The sequence below is a fragment of the Pipistrellus kuhlii genome, unplaced genomic scaffold (assembly GCF_014108245.1).
Source record: "Pipistrellus kuhlii isolate mPipKuh1 unplaced genomic scaffold, mPipKuh1.p scaffold_m20_p_55, whole genome shotgun sequence".
In the NCBI taxonomy this organism is placed as follows: domain Eukaryota; kingdom Metazoa; phylum Chordata; class Mammalia; order Chiroptera; family Vespertilionidae; genus Pipistrellus; species Pipistrellus kuhlii.
The window spans coordinates 1330224-1355480 of NW_023425557.1; the positions used below are offsets into that span (position 1 = coordinate 1330224).

At 46.5% G+C, this 25257-nt stretch overlaps 2 protein-coding genes and 1 long non-coding RNA gene across 6 annotated transcripts; all 3 read left to right on the top strand.

Annotated features, from left to right (window-relative positions):
* The first annotated feature begins 315 nt into the window (after positions 1 to 315).
* On the top strand, positions 316 to 24207 carry IGFL4 (IGF like family member 4). Of its 2 annotated transcripts, none has more exons than XM_036416331.1 (4): positions 316 to 414; positions 741 to 791; positions 897 to 1159; positions 23729 to 24207. In XM_036416331.1, the coding sequence occupies exons 1-4, from the start codon at positions 396 to 398 to the stop codon at positions 23762 to 23764; spliced, it is 369 nt and encodes a 122-aa protein (XP_036272224.1). In that variant the 5' UTR covers positions 316 to 395; the 3' UTR covers positions 23765 to 24207. The 2 variants fall into 2 exon arrangements, with proteins under 2 accessions (XP_036272224.1, XP_036272223.1); XM_036416330.1 differs by lacking the exon at positions 23729 to 24207 and adding an exon at positions 1319 to 1454.
* Positions 7690 to 11764, top strand: LOC123651445. 3 transcript variants are annotated; one of them, XR_006740169.1, is made up of 2 exons: positions 7690 to 7700; positions 11678 to 11764. It is a non-coding gene; the product is annotated as an uncharacterized LOC123651445 (long non-coding RNA). The 3 variants fall into 3 exon arrangements; XR_006740171.1 differs by lacking the exon at positions 7690 to 7700 and adding an exon at positions 10054 to 10065; XR_006740170.1 differs by lacking the exon at positions 7690 to 7700 and adding an exon at positions 10743 to 10753.
* On the top strand, positions 13005 to 20374 carry LOC118706844 (nascent polypeptide-associated complex subunit alpha-like). Its single transcript, XM_045573718.1, is given in 4 exon segments — positions 13005 to 13060; positions 19341 to 19483; positions 19486 to 19667; positions 19988 to 20374. Coding segments are annotated over 4 exon segments (768 nt in total).
* Positions 24208 to 25257: the final 1050 nt, after the last annotated feature.

A 25257-nucleotide genomic window follows, 5' to 3' on the forward strand; every position in this document is an offset into this window, starting at 1 on the left:
CACTGCAACTTCATAATTTCCCCTAAAAAAAACTCAGAAGAAATATAGACAGTGTAGGTCTGGAGGTGGATTATGTGCAAGAAGAGTGGGTGAGGTACCAATGAGTCTTTGCTAACTGGGTTTCCCTATAACAAAGAAACAAGTCACAACTTGGAAAGACTCGTAAGGTAGTGTTCACCCTGAGGCTTGGAGATTACCTGGGAAGATGTAGTCAGTTGGAACTGGTTCAGGAACATTTATTAACATGTTGAGGCGGTGTTTTCCTCCATGCAACACTTCATGTCCCACCCCTTTGGTCATCCCTGCTTTTCTGTTGTCTATATAAGTCAGAGTGTACAATCCCACACCCAGTCCTCCTGCTGCTCTGCATAAACTACTCTGGAGCATCAAGAACCATGGCGCCCAGAATCTTTGGTAAGAGGACACCAGCCCCAAGTCTATGGTAGGTGTTATCACACCTAAAATGTGCCTCTGAACCTCAAACTTAATTCTCTCTCCTACTCTATTACTGGTTTCCCACCCCCTAAACCTTGTCCCCATAACATGTCTGACTGCATTACGATCTCTCCCCCAACCTGCAAATTTCACAATCCTAGCTATCCCTAGAACCTTCGCTGCCACCCAGAGTCCGTCTCAGAATCCACTCTGGGCTGTTAGCAATGAAAGAAGCTCATTGGCATCATCTTGGGCCCCAGGATAGTAACCTGAAGGCTTATTCTCATTCCCCTTCTGCTTCTCAGCTGCCATCTTCATTTTTGAACTCCTGTTTTCAGGCTCAGAAGGACTCACAGATGACAATGATGCAGGTAAGAAGGAGGAGGTGGCACTTTACATGGGAGGAGGCTTCCAAGGTCTAAGACTGGTCCTAGGAGCCCATTCTGCTCTGGCTTGTTCAGATACTGGGCTGTGGATGTGCCATCCAGCACCCAGGTGTGAGGGCGAGATCTACAACCCCTTGGAGCAGTGCTGTGATGAGGGCACCATCCTGTCCTTGAACCACACCCGCCTCTGTGGCCCCGACTGCACCTTCTGGCCCTGCTTCCAGCACTGCTGCCTTGAGTCCCTAGGCCCCCAGAATTGGCAGGCTGTTGTCAGGTTTAAGGTCCCAGGCACAAAGTCCAGCTGCATTGATGCCCCCCTCAGCAGGATCTGTGGCCAGGTAAGAGTCCAGTTCTGGCCGTGGGCAGGGAAGGGGATGGCATTTGTTGCATAAGCCTCTGCTGAGTTTCCCATCACCCATCTCTGGGTCAATATGTGACCTGTTCTCTCTCTTTATCTCTCTCTGATTATCTCTCATCTTCTCTCTTTCTCTCTCAAGGAATACTTCCCCAGCAAGACTTCTTCCAGAAGTAAATTAATCTGGAACCTCCTGAAGAGCATAGAATCAAGACACTTAAGACTGTAATATTTGCTGGTTAGCAGTCCTATGATAACATATAAGGTCTCTGATCCTGGTCAGATAGCTCAGCTGGTTAGAACATCATCCTGATACACGAAAGTTGTGGGTTCAATCTCCAGTCAGAGCGCATGCCAGAAACAATGTATAAATAACTGGAATCCTAGCCCTAATCAGTTTGGCTCAGTGGATAGTGCGTCGGCCTGCTGACTGAAGTGTCCCAGGTTCAATTCCCATCAAGGGGATGTACCTTGGTTGCGGGCACATCCCCAGTGGGGGGTGTGCAGGAGGCAGCTGATCAAGGTTTTCCTCTCATCGATGTTTCTACCTTTCTACCCCTCTCCCTCCGTGTGAAAAACCAATAAAATATTTTTAAATAAATAAACAACTGGAATCCTATATAATAAAAGGGTAATACGCAAATGACCCTAAGGGTGGAAGTGGGAAGGACTGGTTGCTATGATGTGCACTGGCCTCCAGGGGGCAGGAGCTCAACACAGGCGCTCCCCCTGGAGGTCAGTGCGCTCCCACAGGGGGAGCTCCACTCAGCCACAAGCTGGGCTGAAGGCTGCAAGCACAGCAGCAGTGTCAGGAGCCTCTCCCACCTGCTCAGCAGAGCTAAGGATTCCTACTGACGGCTTAGGCCCGCTCTGGGGAGTGAGCCTAAGCCATCAGTCAGACACCCCCCAAGGGTTCCCAGCCTGCCAGAGGAATGTCTGACTGCCAGTTTAGGCCCAATCCCCTAGGCAGCGGGCCTAAACCCGCAGGTGGACACCCCCCAAGGGGTCCCAGACCGAGAGAGGGTGCAGGCCGGGCTGAGGGACCTCGCCCCGCTAGTGCACAAATTTTTGTTCATCGGGCCTCTAGTGTATAAATAAACTATACAAAGTGGTGTTTCTCTCTCTCCATCACTTTTCCTCTCTATCTCAAACCAATGAATAACATTTTAAAAAAGGTTAAATACTTTATTGTATTTAACAGTGCTAGATAAATAGTGGTACCCAGGCAGTCCTCGGGTAAAGTGACCAGATTTTAACATTGGTAAAGCGGGACACCATTGACTGGGGTGTGTGTGTGGGGGGGGGGGGGGTCTTGATTAGAAATTTTGTCTATATGAAGCAACAAAAATTTTCATAGAACGCAAAAATAATATTGTAATATATATTTTTTAAATTTCAACATAAGTACAATTTACAAATATAATAAATAAATAAAATTTATGTATAGTATTATTTTATTCTTTGGCATATTTCTCATTTGAGTGAATTTTTTTAGTAGATTGCTGTCATTGTTTAAAAGGTCATGAAATTTGTTAAATTATATTTCACACATAAAATGGCTTTCAAAGTCTCAACACTTAATTGTGATTTTTCTGATTCCACACTTTATTTACCGTAGAAAAAACACGTTCAGTCGCAGCATTAGTTCCTGGTAAGGACAGTGCGTATTCCACAATTCTAACAACTGATCAACAATGAGAACTTTGATAAGCAGTTCTCGATAATCAGTTCTCAACAGTTATTTGTTATTATTAAAGTTTAACATTATAAAGTTAACAAAAATAATATAAAACTCATATCCTGGCTAAATAGCCACATGGCGGCCGAAAACAGTATATTCCTCTCCCATTTTCCCTCCATTCCCTAGCTTGTCGTGCATTCTTTCCAAAAATCGAGGCTTTTTTAAAACGCCATGGGACACAGGACAAATTGTTAAAAATCGCTTTTGGCGGGACAGTCTGGTCACCTTATCCTCGGGTTACATCAGACTCTACATACGTAGTTTCGTGGTTATTTATAAAAAAATTTTAAGCCGAAACCGGTGTGGCTCAGTGGATAGAGCAACGGCCTGCGGACTGAAGGGTCCCAGGTTCGATTCCGGTCAAGAGCATGTACCTTGGTTGCGGGCACATCCCCAGTAGGGGGTGTGCAAGAGGCAGCTGATCTATGATTCTCTCTCATCGATGTTTCTAACTCTCTATCCCTGTCCCTTCCTCTCTGTAAAAAATCAATAAAATATATATTTTTTTAATTTTTTTTAAGTTTCGTCATTTCGACATATGTACATATGTGCTTTATGGGTTTGTTTTTTTTTAATTTACTGTATTTACCACAAGTAAAGGTCAGGAATTGTTTTCTTTCTTTTAAATTTTTTTTCACTGTTTCACTTCATTGCTGCTGTGTATGTGTCCATGTGAGTGACGTAGGTGCTTATGTAGGTGGGTTCCGACTTCGGGCGAAAATCACATTACATTGTGCCCTAGGAATGGATCTCCGATGTAACCTAAAGACCTTCTGTACTTGTTAGTTGATTTAGACAGTCCTGCCTTAACCAGGGGGAGTGGTAGTAGAGTTCATTATATTTCTTTATCTAGACTCCAAATAATTTTTGTACATATGTACCCTGTTTCCCTGAAAATAAAACAGTGTCTTATATTAATATTTGCTCCCAAAGATGCTCTAGGTCTTATTTTCAGGGGATGTCTTATTTTTCCATGAAGAAGAATACGGTACGCATTTATTGTTAAATGAAAATAAAGGAAATTTATTACCTGTATACGGTATGGTAGTACGGTAGTTGTCAACACAAACCAGACAAACTGTGAATCCTACAGTATCAAGAATTTACTCATTTAGCCAAAACCGGTTTGGCTCAGTGGTAGAGCATCAGTCTGCGGACTGAAAGGTCCCAGGTTTGATTCTGGTCAAGGGCATGTATACATTGGTTGCGGGCACATCCCCTGTAGGGGGTGTGCAAGAGGCATCTGGTCCATGTTTCTCTCTCATCGATGTTTCTAGCTCTCTATCCCTCTCTCCTCCTCTCTGTAAAAAATCAATAAAATATATTTTTAAAAATACATACAAAGTTAAATTTTAAAAAAAAATTTACTCATTTATTCAATGACAATCATGTCATCATCTTCTGGAATATAATCATAACAATCCAATTCCTGAATTTCCTGGTGAATTTCTTGTGACTCCATTTCTATCAGAATCAGTGGACCAAATCCCTCATGTTTAGCGTAGGGGGACCTTATTTTCGGGGGGATGCCTTATATTTCATTCAGAAGGAAACCTGTAAGTAGGTCTTATTTTCGGAGGATGTCTTATTTTCGGGGGAAACACGGTATGTATCTCAGTCTTTTTATTGGGGTTAATAAAATTATACATGATTTTACTTATTTGTGGGGTCTAATGAAGAAAATAAACTAACAAGCAAAGCGGAAAGAGACTCATAGATGCAGAGAACAGACTGGCAACTCTTAGAGGGGAGGGGGCTGGGGATCTAGGTAAATAGGTGAAAGGGATAAAGAACAAAACAGCTCGTAGACAGACAGTGTGGTGATTACCAGAGAGATACGGAGGGGAGGGGGGATAGAACAGGATAAAGGGGGGATAAATGCTAATGGAAGGAGATTTGACTTTGGGTGATGAACACTCAATACAATATACAGATAATGTGTTATAAAATTGTACACCTGAAACCGATATAGTTTTACTAGAGGCCTGGTGCATGAAATTCATGCACAAGGAGGGGTGTCCCCTCAGCCCAGCCTGCACCCTCTCCAATCCGGGACCCCTTGGGGGATGTCTGACTGCCGGTTTAGGCCCAAGCTGGAAATCGAGCCTAAACCGCCAATCGGACATCCTTCTCACAATCTGGGACCCCTGGTTCCTAATTGCTCATGTGCCTGCCTGCCTGATTACCCCTAACTGCCCCCCTGCAGGCTGGGTCACCCCCAACTGTCCCCTTTGCCAGCCTGGTCACCCTAACCACCTCTGCCTGCCCACCTGATCATCCCTATTGCCCCTTACTGTCCCCCCTGCCAGCCTGGTCATCCCCAACTGCCCCTGCTGCTGGCCTGGTCACTCCACACAGCCTGCTGTTCAGTTGTTACTGTTACTGTGATGGCATCCCAGACAATTTGCATATTCCTTTATTATTAGTATAGATTTTCCAAGATCTCCCCAATAAAGTCAATAAAGATTAATTAATTAGTTATAAAGTCTTGGTCTACTAAGTGTACAAAGTACTTTTTTTCCACAAGAAGTTATTTTATTTGTTTGTTTGTTTTTATTATTGACTATTACAAATGTCCCCCAATTCTCCCCTTTACCCTCCACCCAGCCCCCAGCCCCAGACCTTCACCACATTATTGTCTGTGTCCATGAGCTATGCATATATGTTCTTTGGTTAATATCTTCCAGTCCCTCAACCTGCCTCCCCTCTGTAGAGTATTCTAATCAACTGAGCTATCCAACCAAGGCTTAGCATCATCTTTTATTCCTGTGACCCACTGCAAGTTAACTTTTGGTATGGCAAGAGGCTTAAATGTTGAGGTTTAATTTTATCTTAATGGATATGGCAATTCCTCCAGCATCATTTGTTGAAAAGGTCATCCTGCCCTAGCCGGTTTGGCTCTGTGGATAGAGCATTGGCCTATGGACTGACGGGTCCCAAGTTCAACTCCAGTTGGGAACACATGCCCAGGCGCTGGCCTGATCCCCAGTGGGGGCCATGCAGCGGGCAACAGATCAATGGTTCTCTCTCATTGTTAAGTTTTATATCTCCCCCTCTCCCTTCCTCTCTGAAATCAAAAAAAAGAAAGAAAAGATTATCTTTTCTGCATCAAACAACCTTGACAACTTTGTGAAAATCTATTGACCGTAACTTAGAAAACTAAAGAGGAGAAAATCTATTTCTTTTTTTTTTCTTTTTTTTTTTAAATATATTTTATTGATTTTGTACAGAGAGGAAGGGAGAGAGATAGAGAGTTAGAAACATCGATGAGAGATAGACGTCGATCAGCTGCCTCTTGCATACCCCCCACTGGGGATATGCCCGCAACCAAGGTACATGCCCTTGACCGGAATCGAACCCGGGACCTTTCAGTCCCCAAGCCGACGCTCTATCCATTAAGCCAAACCGGTTTCGGTGTTTCTTTTACTCTGAGTTGTACTTTCTTCCTTTTTGATGTTTTAAGATTTCTTTTATCATTTCCTTTCCATTTCAAGACTTCCTTTTAGCCATCTGTTTAGGGTAGATCTGTAGGAAACAAATTTTTTTAGGTTTTCTTCATCTAGATATCTTCATTTCACCCTTTATTTCTGAGGAATATGGATAGAGGATTCTGGTTGACAGTTTTTTACTTTTAGTGATTGAAAAATACTAGGTCCCCTTCCTTCTGACCTCCATGGTTTCTGATGAGAAATCTGCTGTCACTTGAATTGTTTTTTCCTTACAGGTAAGGTGTTTCTTCTCTTCCTTGTTGCTATCAAGACATTTTCTTTTCTTTTTTTTTTAATATATTTTATTGATTTTTTTTTTTTTTTTTTTTATTTTTTTTACAGAGAGGAAGGGAGAGGGATAGAGAGTTAGAAACATCGATGAGAGAGAAGCATCCATCAGCTGCCTCCTGCACACCCCCTATTGGGGATGTGCTTGCAACCAAAGTACATGCCCTTGACCAGGAATCAAACCTGGGACCTTTCAGTCCACAGGCCAATGCTCTATCCACTGAGCCAAACAAGTCAGGGCCAAGACATTTTCTTTTATATTTAGTTGTGAGAACTTTGAGTATGTTGTATCTTGAGTGAATGAATTCCTTTGGTTTTATTCGTGTGGATTCCATACACCTAGGCTTTATTTTGCCAAATTAGAAATTTTTTCATCTATTATTTATTTGAATAATTTTTCAGTTCTACTCTCCTTCCCTCCTTCTGGGACATATACATTAGATCTTTTGTTATAGTCCTACAGTTTTTAGGGTTTTGTTCTGTTTTTCTTTTTTTTCTCTTTTTCTCAGATTGGGTAATTTCTCATCATATATATATATATATATATATATATATATATATATATATATATATATATATAGAGAGAGAGAGAGAGAGAGAGAGAGAGAGAGAGAGAGAGAGAGAGAGAGAGAAATATGGGAAGGTTTATTCCCCAGTAATGAGCGGGACTCATTACGAAGGTAGAGAAATCAGAATTAAAGGATCGGGGAGAGGAGAAAGGACCCAGCTGGGCTGACTCGCAGATGGTGAGAGAACAGCAACTCATGGAGCACTGAAGAGCCTTAAGAGGGGAAGAACAAGAAAGGGTTGGACCCAGGGTGGAACAGGAAGGGGTGGGCCCCAGGGCACTCGACACACGCTGATTGGTGGTTCAGTGTCTTGGGGATGTCTCCGCGGCGGCAGATGTCGGTAAAGTCCTAACTCTGCCCACCAGCTGGGGGGAGGGAGGATCTCACATTCCATGCTTTTTGATATATTATATTTTTAAAAATTGAGAGTCCAGGCAAGTTCAGGGGCCGGGCAAAGTCATAGCTGCTTCCAGCTGAGAGGGGACATCGTTAGGGGATTTTACCCGGCATCTCAAGGATTCTGATGCTATGTTCTCTCCCAACTTCTGGTTGGTGAATGCCTGCAATCTGTTCTGCAAAAGACTAGTGACACGGCGCATGAGAAAGGGGGTAGGTAAAGAGGAAACTTAAAGAAATAGACACCAGTTGGCCTAATGATAAGAGGCTAGACAGCAACCTAATTTCCCAAAGGGACTGGTTGGTGAAGGTCTCGAGAGCAATCCTGTTGAATCACTTAGGAGGTCAAGGCTGGTCCTGAGGCTGACACAGCATCACTTGTCTGGTTTTGCTGCTTGTCTGAGCCTGGAGCTGAAATACAGCCTGGGGGGTCAGATTCTTGGGGAGGTAAAAAGGTGGGGCTCCTTGGTGTAGCCCAGATTCCGGTCAGGACCATGGGCAGAAGGTCCAGCCAGGAGCTGCGAATTTCTAGAGAGAGAGAGTTCAGTTAGATGGTCTTTAAGGAAGCCGGTGCTCCTCTGGATCTTACCCGGTAAATGTGGGTGGTAGGGTGTGTGCAGTTTCCAGGAGATGCCAGAGATTCTGTGTGTTATAAAGATCTCAGCCACAACCTCAGCAGTTTCCTTGCAGGTAGGGAAGGCCTCTGCTCACCCTATCAGGGTGTCTACTATGGTGAGCAGATATTTGGTCTTCTTGTGGGGAGGCATATGGGTGAAGTCTACCTGCCGGTCTGCCCTGGGAGGTGTTCCCTTCATTTGATGGGTAGGAAAGTTGGGGTGCGGCAGCTGCACACGTAATGCAGGAAGAGCAGGCACTCATGACTGCCTCTCGCAGTGTGGACGAGGTGAAGAGGGATGAAGGCCATCTCCAGGGTCCGCTTGAGTGTTACAATCGCGTAGGAGTTTTTCCCATGTTCCTGGGGGTCTAGACACAAGCTTCCATCCACAAACAGAGTTGAGTCAGAATTAGAGAGAGGAAGATCTGAGAGTCCCAACCGAGGTTGAGTGAGCGCCTCTGACAACCTCGGGCAGGAGTGCTTTGCTGCGCCGGCCAGCGGGACAGCAACGTGGGAGCGAGGAGACACCTGGAAGGGAATGAGGGAGGACAGGAGACGCGGAGAAATGGAGGCAAAACAGGGTTCTGATCAAGCCTCAAATTTTATTTGTTGCAGCTGCAATATATGTACACAGGTTGTAGGGGAAAGTTGCCACGGAGACATTCCAGGGCGGGGAGGGCTGTGTATCAGCAGGATGTGCCTGCAGGGGAGGATACAGCAGAGATTCTCCGGGGCGGGGCGAGTTATCACAACAGGTGTGCCATGCTCAATGGCCAGATATGCTGCTAGGCATTTAGATTGTTTCTAGTTAACTGCCACACCGCAGCTTGTCACCGAGTTCTGGTAAATCAGAAACTCAGTGTCTAAGATGGAGGTGTCTTTTAAGATGTAGTCACTAATTCTTTTTTGGCTCCCGACACTTCGCTGCAGTTTGGGTGGAGGCAGCAGGCAGGAGAGTGGCTGGGGTCAGGGCTGGGGACTGGGTCAGGGAGATGTCAGGACTCTGGAGGAACAGGAGATGGAGTTAAGGAGAGATCAGGATCAGTGTGACAGAAGATCCTGTGGTCTATGGTGGAGAACACCTGTAAGGGTAGCTGGAGGCAGATCTTCTGGGCCTCCTTGATGAGAACAGCAGCTGCAGCCAGAGCCCAGAGGCAGGGCTGCAGTCCCCAAACTGTGGGATCTAGCTGTCAGTGCAGGTAGGCTATGGGGGGAAGGTTGGCCCTAGGGGCAGGGTGAGGACCCCCATGGCTATTGCCTGTCTGTCATCAGTAAATAGTTGGAAAGGCTTAGAGATGTCCAGGAGAGAGAGAGAGAGAGAGAGAGAGAGAGAGAGAGAGAGAGAGAGAGAGAGCGCAGAAGGGTGTCCCGGAGTTAGAAAAAGCTTGGCGAACGAGGGTGGATGAGGAGACCTGGTATAAGGGCTTAGCCAGGAGAGAAACATTTGGGACCCAATGATGGAGAAATCCTACCCATGGAGGCCAGCTGTGTGCCTCTGAGATGTGTCCAGGGAGGGGCAGCAGAGAAGATCATCTGCCTACTGGAGGGGAGTGCTGGGTTCTAACGGACATTGTCGGAGGTCTCTGGGTGAGGCCTGGCCAAACAGATCAGTACTCTCTCTGAATCCCTGGGGCAGGACTGTCCAGGTGAGTGGGTCCTTTTAAAATTCTTGTCAACAGCTAACTTTAGAACTTCTTTTTCTTTTCTTCCATTATTGTGTGCTATTGAAAATATTTAGAAAAGGCAGGGGGAGGACGGAACAGGCCTCTAACTGCTTGAGTTCAAAACTGAGTTTCTGATAAGCCTGTGCCAGCGAGAAAGTTGTTCTCTAGGGAGGGTGGAGAGGGCGAAAGGGTGGGGTGAGAAAGCGCAGAGCATTTTTGCCCTCGATACCCATGAAGTGAACAGAGGCCCAGAAAAAGAAGGCGTCAAAGGGCAGAAGAATTTGGGAGAGGCCGAAACCGGTTTGGCTCAGTGGATAGAGCGTCGGTCTGCGGACTGAAAGCTCCCAGGTTCGATTCCGGTCAAGGGCATGTACCTTGGTTGTGGGCACATCCCCAGTAGGGGGTGTGCAAGAGGCAGCTGATTGATGATTCTCTCTCATCGATGTTTCTCTCTATCCCTCTCTCTTCCTCCCTATAAAAAAGTCAATAAAATGTATTTAAAAAATAAAAATAAAATAAAAGGAATTCGGAAGAGTTGGTCTCAGGAGAGGCTACCTCCAGGGGCTCTGCGATACTATCGCAGACTTGGTTTCTTCCCGCATCTTCTGTGCCTCTGGAGCCTGGACCACACTGATCGTGACTTGCCTCCTGGTTGAAAATTGGTTTCCAGAGCTTTCGTGGTCATAGGTGCCCTCCAAGAGTGTCTATCTCCCCCTCCACCTCCCTCCGCTCCCCAGAAGGATCTCCCAAAAAATGGCAAAGTGGTGCCTGGCCAGTGTGGCTCAGAGATTGAGCGTCAACCTATGAACCAGAAGGTCACGGTTCGATCCCTGCTCAGGGCAATGCCGGGGTTGCAGGCTCCATCCCCAGTGTGGGGCGTGCAGGAGCAGCTGGCCAACGGTTTCTCCCTCATCATTGACGTTTCCATCTCTCCCTCTCTTCCTCTCCGGAATCAATAAAATATATATATATATTTTAATGCAAAGTGGCTCACATCACTCCCATCCATATATGCTCTTCCCTGGCTCCTCAGTGCCCACAGCACGAAGCTGAGCCCCTCAGTGTCACCAGACAAGTCCCAGAAATCCTGCAGACCTGGCTTCCCACACACCTTGGTCCTTTAGGCCCCAGCAACATCAAGTCTCTTATGGTTTCACAACAGTGTCCTGCCTCTTCTCTCCTTCATGCCTTGCTCATCCTGATGGCTCTGCTTACAACAGCCTCTCTCTCTCTCTCTCTCTCTCTCTCTCTCTCTCTCTCTCTCTCTCTCTCTCTCTCTCCCCCCCCCCTTTAACTCCCCCACTCTCTCTCCTCCAGCCCTCCCCTTCTGCTAATGGTGCTAGTGACTCAGACAGATGTGAGGGACCAAAGTGCCGCTTGCTCATCCATACTCATGGCTCTAAGATGCTTCATCCTGTTAGAACGTATTAGAGAGCACCCCGCTGCCGCTCGCCCTCTGGCGGCCAAAGGAGGCAACAGCGACGAGGGATGCTGCTGCCTTTCCCCAGCGCAAGGACCAATCCCAAGGTCGCAGCTGATGATGCTCCCTGGTCCTGTTCCCCGCCAGGCACCGGGCTCCTAGGCAACCGCGTGCAATCAGTATATGTATTTTTAGTAGGGATTATTTTCTTTCTTTACTGTCTGTCTTCCCCCACTAGAATGTGAAGGCAAGAACTTCTGTTCACAGCTGCATTGCCAGCACCTTCAGCAGGTAGGCGGAGCGCACAGTAGGTGGTCAGTTGCCGGAAGCCGTTCCATCCTTGCTGCTTGACACAGTCGCTGCAAGGAAGAAACATCTGCACAGCATATGTTCCAAGGAACCTGGCGTATATGGCATGCTGGGTTTGCTGTTGTTGTTGTTGTTGTTGTTTATTTGTTTTATTTTTTTAATATATTTTATTGATTTTTTTTACAGAGAGGAAGAGAAAGGGATAGAGAGTTAGAAACATCGATGAGAGAGAGTCATCGATCAGCTGCCTCTTGCACACCCCCTACTGGGGATGTGCCCGCAACCAAGGTGCATGCCCTTGACCGGAATCGAACCAGGGACCTTTCAGTCCACAGGCTGATGCTCTATCCACTGAGCCAAACCGGTTTCAGCAAGTCCTAACTTTATTGCTAACGGTCTTCGTCTACGTTCCTCGTCAGTGGCACACGGTGTTTCTAACTCTCTGTCCCTCTCAATTCCTCTCTGTGTAAAATCAATAAAATGTATTTTAAAAAAAATTTTTTTAAATGGAAGAAAAAAAAAAACGCTGCACACAATGCAGGAAGGCTCCTTATCTAAAAATCTGACATGAGCTCTGCAAGCAGAAAGACTTAAACTAAGTGCCAGATAGGTGACTAGTCACCGTAGCTAAGAATTAACACGCTTAAGCTCCCTAACCTTTACTTAGGCCACAGAATAGGGAAACCTTCGGTTATTTCCTCGTAGCTTAACAGCAGGGCAATTGCATGGTAACCTGAGAATAGAAATAACAATCTAGCCCTTATAATGGGACACGGAAACTAGCCTTTAGGATAGAATGTAGACACATAGGCAACAGATAAGATTAAAATCAGCAGAGCTAAGTAGAAATGAGATTTTTTTTTTATTTTTTTTTTTAGCAAAGGTCAGACAAGAAACTGTAAACATAAAACAAGAGAAACTGTGAAAGGTCAAAGGGGAGACCAAAGCATACCAGGATGTAACTACAGACACATGCTTGTAGAATCAAACAGTGTAAATGGCCCTAATCGGTGTGGCTCAGTGGACAGAGTGTCAGCCTGCGGACGGAAGGGTCCCAGGTTCGATTCCAGTCAACAGTATGTACCTTAGTTGTGGGCACATTCCCAGTAGGGGGTGTGCAGGAGGCAGCTGATCGATCTTTCTAACTCTCTATCCCTCTCCTTTCCTTTCTGTAAAAAAAAAAAAAAAAAAAAAAAAAAAAAAAAAAAAAAAAAATCAATAAAATATACTTTTTTTAAAAAAATAGTGTAAGTACAGTTGTAACAGGGCAATAAAGGGGGAGAACCTGATGATGCTGATGATCTGAGTGCTGTCTCCATGTCCTTCATTCTTCGTCGATGCCGTCCACCCCTTTGGGGACCCCTGCACCTCTGGGGCCGGACCCCGGCAGTCAGTAAGTTGTGTGGAAAGGAACCAGCAACCATCCTGCCATTAGACTCAGGCCTGAGTCTCCCCCACAGGACGAGGGATCCCCCAAAAGCAAGATGGGCCGCTTGCTCTGGACATGCTCTGGGCCTCAAGCCCCCAGAATTCCCAGAGCAGGCAGCCGCCCCTAGCCTCCTCCCAGAACGTGTCTGGGCCTTTCCCTGAGTCCGTGATGCAAGGGGGACAGGCATGAACCCCTAACCCCCCCCCCCCCCATTTCAGGGGCTGTAGGCAGATCTGGGGCAGGCGAATGGGGTGCACAGGAGGCCCATGATGAGACGGGGAAGGGGGGTTGAAAAAGAGGGGTGGGCTGCTGGTTGAGAGCCAGGAGCCTGCTCTCCAGAAGCCTCCAGGAACTCTACCCTGGCCAGTTTGCACAGTGGTTAGAGCATCGGCCGGTGGACCGAAGGGCCAGGGGTTTGATTCCTGGTCAGGGGCACATAGCTGGGTTGCTGGTTCAATCCCCAGCTTCCTTGCAGAAGGCAACCAATCGATGTGTCTCTCTCACACTAATGTTTCTCTCTCCCTCTCCCTCTCTCCCTTCCACTCTCTCTAAAAGTCAGTGGGGGAGGGGGCCTGAAACCAGTGTGGCTCAGTGGATAGAGCATCAGCCTGCGGACTGAAGGGTCCCAGGTTCGATTCTGGTACCTTGGTTGCGGGCACATCCCCAGTGGGGGTGGGGAGGGGGTGCAGGAGGCAGCTGATGGATGTTTCTAGTTCTCTACCCCTCTCCCTTCCTCTCTGTAAAAAAAATCAGTAAAATATATTTTTTTAAAAAAAACAAGAAAATAAAAGTCAGTGGGAAAATATCCTCCAGTGAGGGTTAACAAAAAAAAAAAAAAAAAAAAAAAAAAAAAAAAAAAAAATCCAAGTAATTCCAGGTTCCAATGGAGTCTTTCCGCCGAGGTTCCGCTGGGGAACTTCGTTGGAGTGGCCCGCAGGACAATAAAGGACACCATGACCCTACGTGCTGAGAACCTATTCTAGCGTGTAATAATTACAAAAGTTTTACCAAAGGGATGTGAAGAGACGCATTCACCCGAGGAAGGGAGGAGACCCCAGACAGGAGCGAAGGGGAGCAGTCCGCTCCCCCCGAGAGAGCAGTGCCCTCCCCCGCAGGGAAGAAGGAAAAAACGGGGACTTATCACGTGAGTTTCCCAAATGACCAAAGAGGGACCGAGTCAACAACCGTGGGAGAAGACAGCCGAAACCGGTTTGGCTCAGTGGATAGAGCGTCGGCTTGGGGACTGAAGGGACCCGGGTTCATTCCGGTCAAGGGCATGTACCTTGGTCCCCAGTAGGGGGTGTGCAAGAGGCAGCTGATGGATGACTCTCTCATCAATGTTTCTAACTCTCTATCTCTCTCCCTTCCTCTCTGTACAAAATCAATAAAATATATTTAGTATTTAAAAAAAAAAAAAAAGTGGGAGAAGACTGCCTGCTCCCCTCCTCCCACCCAGCTCCCCAGGGTGCGATTTCCTGGGTCTCCCACGGAAAAGGAAACCCTTGTGAAAGCGCCTGGTCCACAGTCACTGGGTGTGGGCTGCTGCTGTGCACACAGCTTTCTGCTTCACCTTTTTGCGGGTGCTTTTGTGAAGCGGGACACGCATTGCTATCAGCCGCTGTTGGCTTGACTCTAACTTTCACCTGCTCAGCAAGAGGAGGCCTCCATCCGCACTCTTGGCCGGGAACATGCTCCCGAGGGCCGCCCGAGGCCCACCCCTGCCCTGGGAGGTACCGGCTGTCCTTAGGTCCATTTCACAGACAGAGAAACTGAGGGCGGCTTCATGTGTGACTCTCACAGGCATTTGTCTCCAACTATGCGCTTAGCAACGGGAGGTGCAGTGAGGAGGGAGAGGGGACCTGATGGCCCCTTCTTCGTCTTTATTTCTTTGTTGTTGTTCTTTTCTTTGTTTCATTTTATTTTTATTTTTAAAATATATTTTATTGGTTTTTTACAGAGAGGAAGGGTGAGGGATAGAGAGTTAGAAACATGGATGTGAGAGAAACATCGACCAGCTGCCTCTTGCACACCTCCCTTCTGAGGATATGTCCTCAACCGATGTACATGCCCTTGACCGAAATCAAACCTGGAACCTTTCAGTCTGCAGACCGACGCTCTATCCACTGAACCAAACCAGTTTCGGCATCCCTTCTTTGTCTTTAAATGGGGAAATTGCCCATCCTGGGTTAGTGGGGACGGACCAGGTACACCTGTCGACACAGAATAAGTCATCGCTCCTCCCTCTTTGACTCTCAGGTGTCACTGTTTGGGTAATAAAGGATACCATGACCCTATGTGCTGAGAACCTATTCCAGCATGTAAATAATTACAAGAGTTTTCCCAAAAGGTTGGTGACGCTTGGGAGGCTCAACAAGGGTGAGCCACACATGTAGTCTACCTGTTGGAAACGGCTAAACGGCACTTCCCCCAAACCTGAATAGGATAATAGTTTGCTGCCAGACAGCTCAGGGCATTTTATTGCCTCCTGTTGGCCAAACACCTGAACAGCTGTAGGCTCCTCCCCAGACTGATAATGTTTCTGTATACCTTTTGACACCATACCCTATGAAGTGTATATTTCCACCTTGCCTTGGGACAAATTGTACTAATAAAAGCAGGTTCCTTGGTCAAGGTGAGAGCCTTCTAGCTCCTTCAGCTGGAAGCTCCTCTGACCCCCAATGCCTTTCAAAAATATCTTCTTGCCGAAACTGGTTTGGCTCAGTGGATAGAGCATCAGCCTGCAGACTTAAAGGTCCCGGGTTCGATTCCGGTCAGGGGCGCGTGCCTTGGTTGCGGGCACATCCCCATTCGGGGGTGTGCAGGAGGCAGCTGGTCGATGTTTCTCTTTCATCGATGTTTCTAACTCTCTATCCCTCTCAATTCCTCTGTAAAATCAATAAAATAAATTTAAATTATTTATATATATTTGATTCTTAATCATCTATGCGCAGCCCTTTCTCCAGAAGGCTGAACCCTCTGTAAGGCTGGGAAAAAGAACCACGGCACTACGTCTAGACCTCACTGTACCGCAGAGACAGAAATGAATCAAAAGATGGCACAGGTGAGTTAATAACCACAGTTATGATAGGTACGAAGGAGCAGAAACCACGCAGGGAAAGCAAATGAGGGGATTAATCGGTCACCTCTTCAGAGGTAACCGGGAAGGAATTGTCTGTGACAATTAGGACGGGGAAAGGAAAATGAGCAGAGAAAGCGTTGCAGGCTGGGGAATGTCAAGGGAAAAAAAAAAATGAAAACTCTGCATTGTGTTTTGCACTTGCCCTCTTTCCAACCACCATCTAATCGTACTCCTACCCCTGTCGATACAACAAGGAACACACGTGTCGTTTGCTAGCGGCAAGAGAACCCGGTGAGTCTTTATAACTGGCTGGATTAACTGTAACGCGACCACATAAAGGCAGTAGGTAAGTTCAATATTTATTTATTTATTTAATATATTGATATTTTATTGATTTTTTTACAGAGAGGAAGGGAGAGGAATAGAGAGTTAAAAACATCGATAAGAGAGAAACATCGATCAGCTGCCTCCTGCACGCCCCCTACTGGGAATGTGCCTGCAACCAAGGCACATGTCCTTGACCGGAATCGAACCTGGGACCCTTGAGTCCCCAGGTCGATGCTCTATCCACTGAGCCGCACCTGCTTAGCAAGAGGAGGCCTCCATCCGCACTCTCGCACTCTCGATAAGTTAAATATTTAAAATGTTAACTTCCTAAAGCATGCGGGGAGCAAATCTAATTGAATTTCCTCCTAGAAAACCTTGAGATGAAAGGCAATAGAACAACTGCCCAATGACTAACGTGTCAGCGAGTGCTCACACGTGCACGTCACCATTTCAGGCGGATACGATGCAGACCAGATAAAATTCTAACAAGAGAAGACCTCACCGCCACCCCCGGCTCATAATTACCGTCTTATTATCATGGAGGAACCTGACGCCCAAATATTGACAAAAGGCCGGCTGCCTGTTTTGTAACCTTAAGGCTAAGGTACGAGGTTCCTGGGTTGCACAAGCTTCCTCGGTTTAAAGCTGTGCGCTCAGGGGCAGGGCGGTCAAAGCATCTTCAAGGGCAGCCAGAAATGGGGGGGAGGGGGAGATGCAGGAAGAGGGAGTGAGTGAGGTGGGCGGGTAAAGGCAGCCATGGTGAGGAGCTTGGGACCCTTCCTGAGAGTCATGAGAAGCCACAGAAAAATGTGACTCATTTTTTAATGTTTTTTTTAAATTTCTTTATTGATTAAGGTATCACATATTTGTCCTCATCCCCCCATTCCCAATCTAAACCCCTCCCCACGTATGCCCACACCCCCCAGTTGTCCATGACCACCGATTAGGCTCATATGCATGCACACAAGTCCTTTGATAGATCTCTCCCTCTTACCCCCACCCTCCCCTACACGCCCTCTGAGGTTTGACTATCTGATTGATGCTTTCCTGTCTCCGGGTCTGTTTACGTTCATCAGTTTATGTTGTTCATTATTTCCCCTAGATGCATGAGATCATGTGATACAAGAAATACACTTATAGCCGAGACCGGTTTGGCTCAGTGGATAGAGCGTTGGCCTGCGGACTGAAAGGTCCCAGGTTCGATTCCAGTCAAGGGCATGTGCCTTGGTTGCGGGCACATCCCAGCCAAGGGGTGTGCAGGAGGCAGCTGGTCGATGTTTCTCTCTCATCGACGTTTCTAACTTTCTATCCCTCTCCCTTCCTCTCTGTGGAAAATCAATAAAATATATTTAAAATAATAATAATAAACAAAAAATAAATAAATAAAAACCTGGAGGTTATCTGCACGTCAGTGGGTGCTGAAGCCATTACCTGGATAGGACCACCTGGCAGGAGAAGTGTAACAAACAGGGAAGAACGAGTGGAAGGGACAAAAAGGACCAGCCACAGGAGCAGAAGGAAAACCCAGGCAGTCTTATGACACAGAAGCTAAGGGAAGAGCGTATTGCGAGAAGGAAGTGGCCAGTTGTGCCAAATGCTGCCCAATTGCCTGAGATCAGCCAGCTAATAAGTGGTAGAGCTAAAATTTAAAGCAAGGTCTGCCCTAGCCGGTGGGCTCCATCCCCAATAGGGGGGACATGCAGGAGGCAGCCAATCAATGATTCTTTCTCATCATTGATATGTGTCTCTCTCTCTCTCTCTCTCTCTCTCTCTCTCTCTCTCTCTCTCTCTCTCTCTCTCTCTCTCTCCCTCCCTCCCTCCCTCCCTCCCTCCCTCCTTTCCTATCTGAAATCAATAAAAATGTTTTTAAAAGGTTAACAGTTTGCAGAAGATGGCTGTAGTCATAAATATGTAAAAAGACGAAACCCTCTCTGATGTTCAAGAAGTTGCAGATACAACACTAATAAGATACCATCCGCTGGGCTGGTGAAGCATTTTGAAACTGATCACATTGCCGTGGTGACAGGGAAGGAATGAAATGGTGTTTGGCAATACATTTTGTGAAATGGTGTTTGGCAATACCTACTATTGTTTTAAATGTAGCTCTGGGCGTGTTCATGATGTGGAAATTAATAGAGCTCTCCACTCCCCTAATTCTAGTAAGCCTACAAAAAGTACATCTGAACATTGGTCTGTACGTGCGTTAGTCTCTCATGCTTTCAAAAAGAACTGAGACACAAAATGTACATATCCAACAACTCAGCAATACCAGCTACGACATTCTTTTCTCCACTCTCCAAGTTGATAACAGAACAGCAAACACCCTAACTTATTTTTTTAATATATTTTATTGATTTTTTTTTTTGTTTTGTTTTTTACAGAGAGGAAGAGAGAGGGATAGAGAGTTAGAAACATCGATGAGAGAGAATCATCGATCAGCTGCTTCTTGCACACACCCTGCTGGGGATGTGCCCGCAACCAAGGTACAGCCCTTGACTGGAATCAAACCCGGGACCTTTCAGTCTGCAGGCTGACGCTCTATCCACTGAACCAAACTGGTTTCGGCCCCAATTTATTTTTTAAATGGACAAGGGAGATGAACAGACAATTGACAAATCCGATTGGCAAATCCAAATGGACAGCATACATAGAAAAATACTCGTTCTCCTGAATGGTCATAAAAATGCCAATTAAAGTTACCAAGACCTATCACTTGACCAGTCCCTATGATGGGCACTGACCACCAGGGGGCAGACTCTCTGACCGGGAGGTTAGGTTAGCTTGCTGCTGGGGTCCTGCCAATGGGACTTGGCCAGAGGGACAGGAACCCTCCCGCAGTCCCTCCCTGGCCCGCCAGCCCCCACTGGCCCTACCTGGTGAAGCCACAGGTCCCATCCCTGCTTCAGAGCAGGAGCTGCCACAGCCCCAGGCTGAGGCAGGGTCTGGAACAGAATCTGACCCTGATGGATCAGTACCAGAGCTCCGGCCAGCACCCGCCTGGCGGCAGCAGCAGCTAAAATCGAAGAAGAACCAGTCAGTAAAGCAAAACAGAGCTCGGCTGAAAAGCAGGCGCAGGAGGCTAGGTCCAAACTGGGTCTTGGACAACTTACAGGGGTTCCCAGGGCCCCCAAATGGAAATCTAAGAATATCCTCTATCAGTTGCAAGTTCTAGGCTGGACACAAAAATCTGGAGGTTACCTGCATTTCCATGAAGGGCCCCTGTGGGAGCACACTGACCACAGAGGGCAGCTCCTGCATTGAGGGCCTGCCCCCTGGTGGTCAGTGTGCATCATAGGCACTGGTCATTCTGCCATCAGGCCCAAACCAGCTCTCCGACATCCCCTCAGGGGCCCCGGACTGCAGGAGGGTGCAGACCAGGCCACGGGACCCCACAGTCAGGGCCCGGGAGGAACAGGGGAGGTTGGCCAGCCGGGGGCGGGGCTGTGGGAGGGCTCTCGGGCATGTCCAGCCCATCTCACTACTAGACAAAGCCAGAAGTCTGCAAGAGCCCTGCTTCCGATGCCTACGTAGTTGTGGGGGGAGAAGCCAAGATCGAGGATTTATCTCAGCAAGCACAGCCAGCCGCTGCTGAGAAGTCCAACGTTCAAGGTGAAGCTGTCTCGGACACTCAAGAAAACACACGGGCTCCATCTGTCCTGGAGGAGCGGGAAGAGGACGAGGCTGATGAAACAGGTGTGGGCGTGAAGGACACAGAATTGGTCGTGTCGCAAGCAAATGTGTCGAAAGCCAAGGCAGTCGGAGGCCTGAAGCACAAGAGTAACGATGCTGCAGATGCTATTAGGGAATTACCCATGGAACCATCGAAAAAAGGGGACCCTTCTCCATGCGTTTCAAAGAGTTACTGCAGCTGAAACCGGTTTGGCTCAATGCATAGAGCGTCGGCCTGGGGACTGAAAGGTCCCAGGGTCGATTCTGGTCCAGGGCATGTACCTTGGTTGTGGGCACATCCCCAGTGAGGGGTGTGCAGGAGGCAGCTGATCCATGTTTCTCTAACTCTCTATCCCTCTCTGTAAAAAAAAGAAAATCAATAAAATATTTTTTTAAAAAGATAAAAGAGTTACTGCAGCTTGGTGAGAATCTGTACTGTTTCCATCATGGCTTCTTGTGGTATGCACTCAGCGGGCGCTGGATCTCTCCCCCTGCCCCCAGAAAGCATGAAGACTTGAGAAACGGAAGCACATTTATTTCTCTTAAGACCTCAGCTCCAGCTGAAAAGATCAACCCTTACAATCTCAGCCTTTTCCCTTCTTGTAAGAAGGAAAGCACTGTCTGCATTAGGCTGTCTGTTAAGAACTTGTGTTTTGTGTTCTTTTATCTTTATTGTTGGAAGTATCACCTGTGTCCTCTTTTACCTCCCATTGACCCTTAGAGCTCGCAACAAGCCTTGGCCTCCCTATTGCTAGCCCCGTGGTCGGCAAACTGTGGCTCTCGAGCCACATGCGGCTCTTTGGCCCCTTGAGTGTGGCTCTGCCACAAAATACCATGGCCTGGGCGAGTCTATGTTGAAGAAGTGGCATTAGAGGAAGTTTAAGTTTAAAAAATGTGGCTCTCAGAAGAAATCTCAATCGTTGTCCTATTGCTATTTGGCTCTGTGGACGAATGAGTTTGCCAACCACTAGGCTAGGACCATCTTGTCTTCAGAGACTATAACTTAATTGTTAAGTTTCTCGGTTTTGGTTTCTTTCCCAGATATTAACCATTATCACATGCTGATTCTTCTCTACCATGTCTCCCCGAAAATAAGACATCCTCCGAAAATAAGACCTACTTACAGGTTTCCTTCTGAGTGAAATATAAGGCATCCCCCCAAAATAAGGCCTCCCCTAGGCTAAACATGAGAGATTTGGTCCACTGATTCTGAAAGAAATGGACTCACAAGAAATTCACCAGGAAATTCAGGAATTGGATTGCTATGATGATGTTCCAGAAGATGACGACATGATTGTCATTGAATAAATGAGTAAATTCTTGATATTGTAGGATTCACAGTTTCTCTGGTTTGTGTTGACAACTACCGTACTACCGTACAGTATACAGGTAATAAATTTCCTTTATTTTCATTAACAATAAATGTGTACCATATTCTTCTCCATGGAAAAATAAGACATCCCCTGAAAATAAGACCTAGCACATCTTTGGGAGCAAAAATTAATATAAGACACTGTCTTATTTTCGGGGAAACAGGGTAGTTAATGATTAGCTCCTTCTCTAACCTACAATCTGCCTGAACACTCTGGACCTTATCTGTGGGAACCCTTAACACGACCTGCATGGTTCAGGGCCCACTCAGAGTCCGGTTTCTGGAGGAGGCTGCACACTAAAATGAAGAGAGAGACTAGAAAAGAGTTAATTTGGGACAAAATGGCATCCAGGCAGGAGTCAACCTCTAGTGGGAAGACTACCACTAGGCTCTGGCTTTGGGTCCCTTTTATTGAGGCTATGGGATACACCCATTACCCTTAAGCAGCTTTGGAAAACACCCATAGCCCTTAGGCAGGTAAAAGCAGATTATCATATCAGTAAGGATTTACATGATTACAAGATGGGGAAGTTGCCTCAGTTACCATTGTCTCAGTTAGATAGGGAGTGGTTGGCTCTCACCTTTCAGAGCTTCAAGGCTGACCAGCCTCTTTCTATTAGTGAGACAATGATTGGTTTCCGGCACTTATCTTTCCTTTATGAGAGGCAGTGCAGAGTGGTTGCATTTTGACACGTGAGAGCTTGATAGAGCATTGGAGAGACCGCATAATGGATGTGATGAAAAGACTACACTTTGTCTAACATCAGAAGCTACCTTATACAAGGAAGGATTTTGGCTATCACATACAACTAGAGGCTCAGAGCATGAAATTCGTGCACTTTGGGGGGAGGGGTGGTCCCTCAACTCGGCATGCGCCTTCTCATAGTCTGGGAGCCCTCAGAGGATGTCTGACTGCTGGCTTAGGCCTGGTCCCAGCAGTCAGACATCCTTAGCACTGCTGCCGTGGAGACGGTGGAAGAGGCTTCTGCCACCACTGCTGCACTCGCCAGCCGTGAGCCCAGGCTCTGGCTGAGCGGTGCTCCCCCTGTGGGAGCACACTGACCACAGGGGGCAGCTCCTGCATTCAGGGTCTGCCCCCTGGTGGTCAGTGTGTATCACAGGCACTGGTCATTCTGCCATCAGGCAGAAACCAGCTCTCTGACATCCCTTCAGGGGTCCCGGACTGCAGGAGGGTGCACAGTCAGGGCCTGGGAGAAACAGGGGAGGTTGGCCAGCCGGGGAGGGGCTGTGGGAGGGCTCTAGGGCATGTCTGGCCCGTCTCACTCATTCCCGATCAGCTGGACCCTAACAGCAAGCTAACCTACCAGTCGGAGCATCTGCCCCCTGATGATCAGTGCATGTCATAGTGAGCAGTTGAGCAGGCTTAGCATATCATTAGCATATCACACTTTGATTGGTAGAAGGGCCAACCAGTCGACTGGACACCTACCATATTAGGCTTTTATTATATAGGATGCAAACACTCTGCTCTCAAATATTTTAATCTACAAGTAAATTATGATTAGGGTAGTCTTCATCATGCTAAGACAAGTGAAAACCAGAACATACATATGATTACCCAGCTTATGATGAATATCCATTGTGCTATAGAAGTCCTAAGAAGAGTAAAGTTAAATTTCCTGGGTTTAGGTTGTTAATAGGGTCGAGGGTAAAGCATGGGACGAAAATTTGGAAATAGGAAGGTTACAAGTAACTTAGAAGCAAGGATCTAAAGTGAATAAGTGATATTATACCTAGAAGGAACGTTAGAAAGGAAGATTAACATCCTGGAAGACTTCTGGATCTAAAATTTATAGGCATTTTATTGAATCCAGTCTCCTCAGTTCCTATGAGAGTATTGTTTTAGTGATGTGAAAGCTGAAGACCAGAGAGGTTAAGTGACTTTGCCAAAGACAGTCACTGAAAGTACTGCGTGTACCTTTTCTTTAAATATATTTTATTGATTTTTTACAGAGAGGAAGAGAGAGGGATAGAGAGTTAGAAACATCGATGAGAGAGAATCATCGATCAGCTGCCTCTTGCACACCTCCTACTGGGGATGTGCCCACAACCAAGGTACATGCCCTTGACTGGAATCGAACCCGGGACCATTCAGTCCATAGGCCGACGCTCTATCCATTGAGCCAAACCGGTTTCAGTCGTGTGTACCTTTTCTTTGTGGCAGGCTTTCCTGGAGAAGCACAAACTGACTTCTGACTGACAATGACGTCCCGCCTCCATGTCACTGGGACACAACAGGTTCGGTTCAGGAGGCTAACAATAGGCCCCATGGCTGCCAAATCTGAGCCAGCCAGTAATCCTCCCTTCAGGAAGAAACAGGGATATTCATCTGCTCATCCGTCCTTCTGTACAGTGAACAAGCTGCCAATTCTTGGTTACTTTTTTAGAGACTTGTCTTGTTCAAGGCTCTGAAGGCCACCAGCGCTGTAGTTCTGTTTCTTCCCACCCCAAGGACCTTGCTAACGCTAACGCTTCCTGACATTGACCCCTTTCCCTTAACCATTTTCCCCACCAGCCTTGCAATGTATAGCTAACGTCCTCTGACACAGAACGATTATGGAGTGTATAGTTTAAACGAGCCTTTTCAAGAGGAATTACCCCTTCTTGGTTTGCAAACTGATTAAATAATACCTGTGTTCAAATGTTCAGTAGACCATTTAACAATGACATCTTCTTTAAAAATATATTTTATTCATTTTTTACAGAGAGGAAAGGAGAGGAATAGAGAGTTAGAAACATCCAGAGAGAGAAACACCGATCAACTGCCTCCTGAACATCCCCTAGCACATGTGTCAAACACAAGGCCCGCGGGCCAAATCCGTCCCGCCAGGCCTTGCAATGTGGCCCGCACCGCGCTGTCATCACTGCACTCCGCTGCGTTTCCATCACAATGACAGTTTATGACTGTTCAGTAAACCATTCGGCCCGCGATTTAGGCTGGATTTTAGATTTTGGCCCCTTCTCTGATTGAGTTCGACACCCCTACCTAATGGAAATGTGCCCGCAATCAAGGTGCATGCCCTTGATGGGAATCGAACCTGGGACCCTTCAGTCCACTCTATCCACTGAGCCTAAACGATCAGGGATAACAATGATATCTCAACATCTGGCTTCATCTATAAAAATAGACCTACTACAAAATGTATAGAATTGTTGAAAGTATTTGCCAAGAATCTGAAACTGGCACAAGTTTACTTAAAAGACCCTTATTTTTTTAGGAGAAAAAAAAATGTAGAGGTTCAGTTTAGTTCTTTAGCTATACTCTTACCATCTTTCTACCATTCACTTAAAAATTGATTTTTTAAAATGATTAAATACTTGAAAGGATGTAGCTAAAAGGCTGTGTATATTCCTGATTTTCAAGAAAATAAGCAATACCCCCCCCAAAAAAAAAGAAAAGAAGCATTACAGTTGGGGACCCCCATATGCCCTTTCTCAGCCCTATTTCCCTCCATCAAAGGTAACCACTATCATAAACTGGTTGTTTAATTTCTGACCATGAGTTGATGCTCTTAGTACCTATTTTATGCCCCTGCCCCCCCCCAAAAAAAAGGTAGCATTCTGCAAGTTTGAAAACTTTAAATAAAATTGTCTATTATACATTAAAAGAAAAAATAAACTAGATGTAGTAACCTGGGGCAATGTGCATTAAATACTAGGTGACAGAAGACAAAGTGATACGTGTGGTTTTTG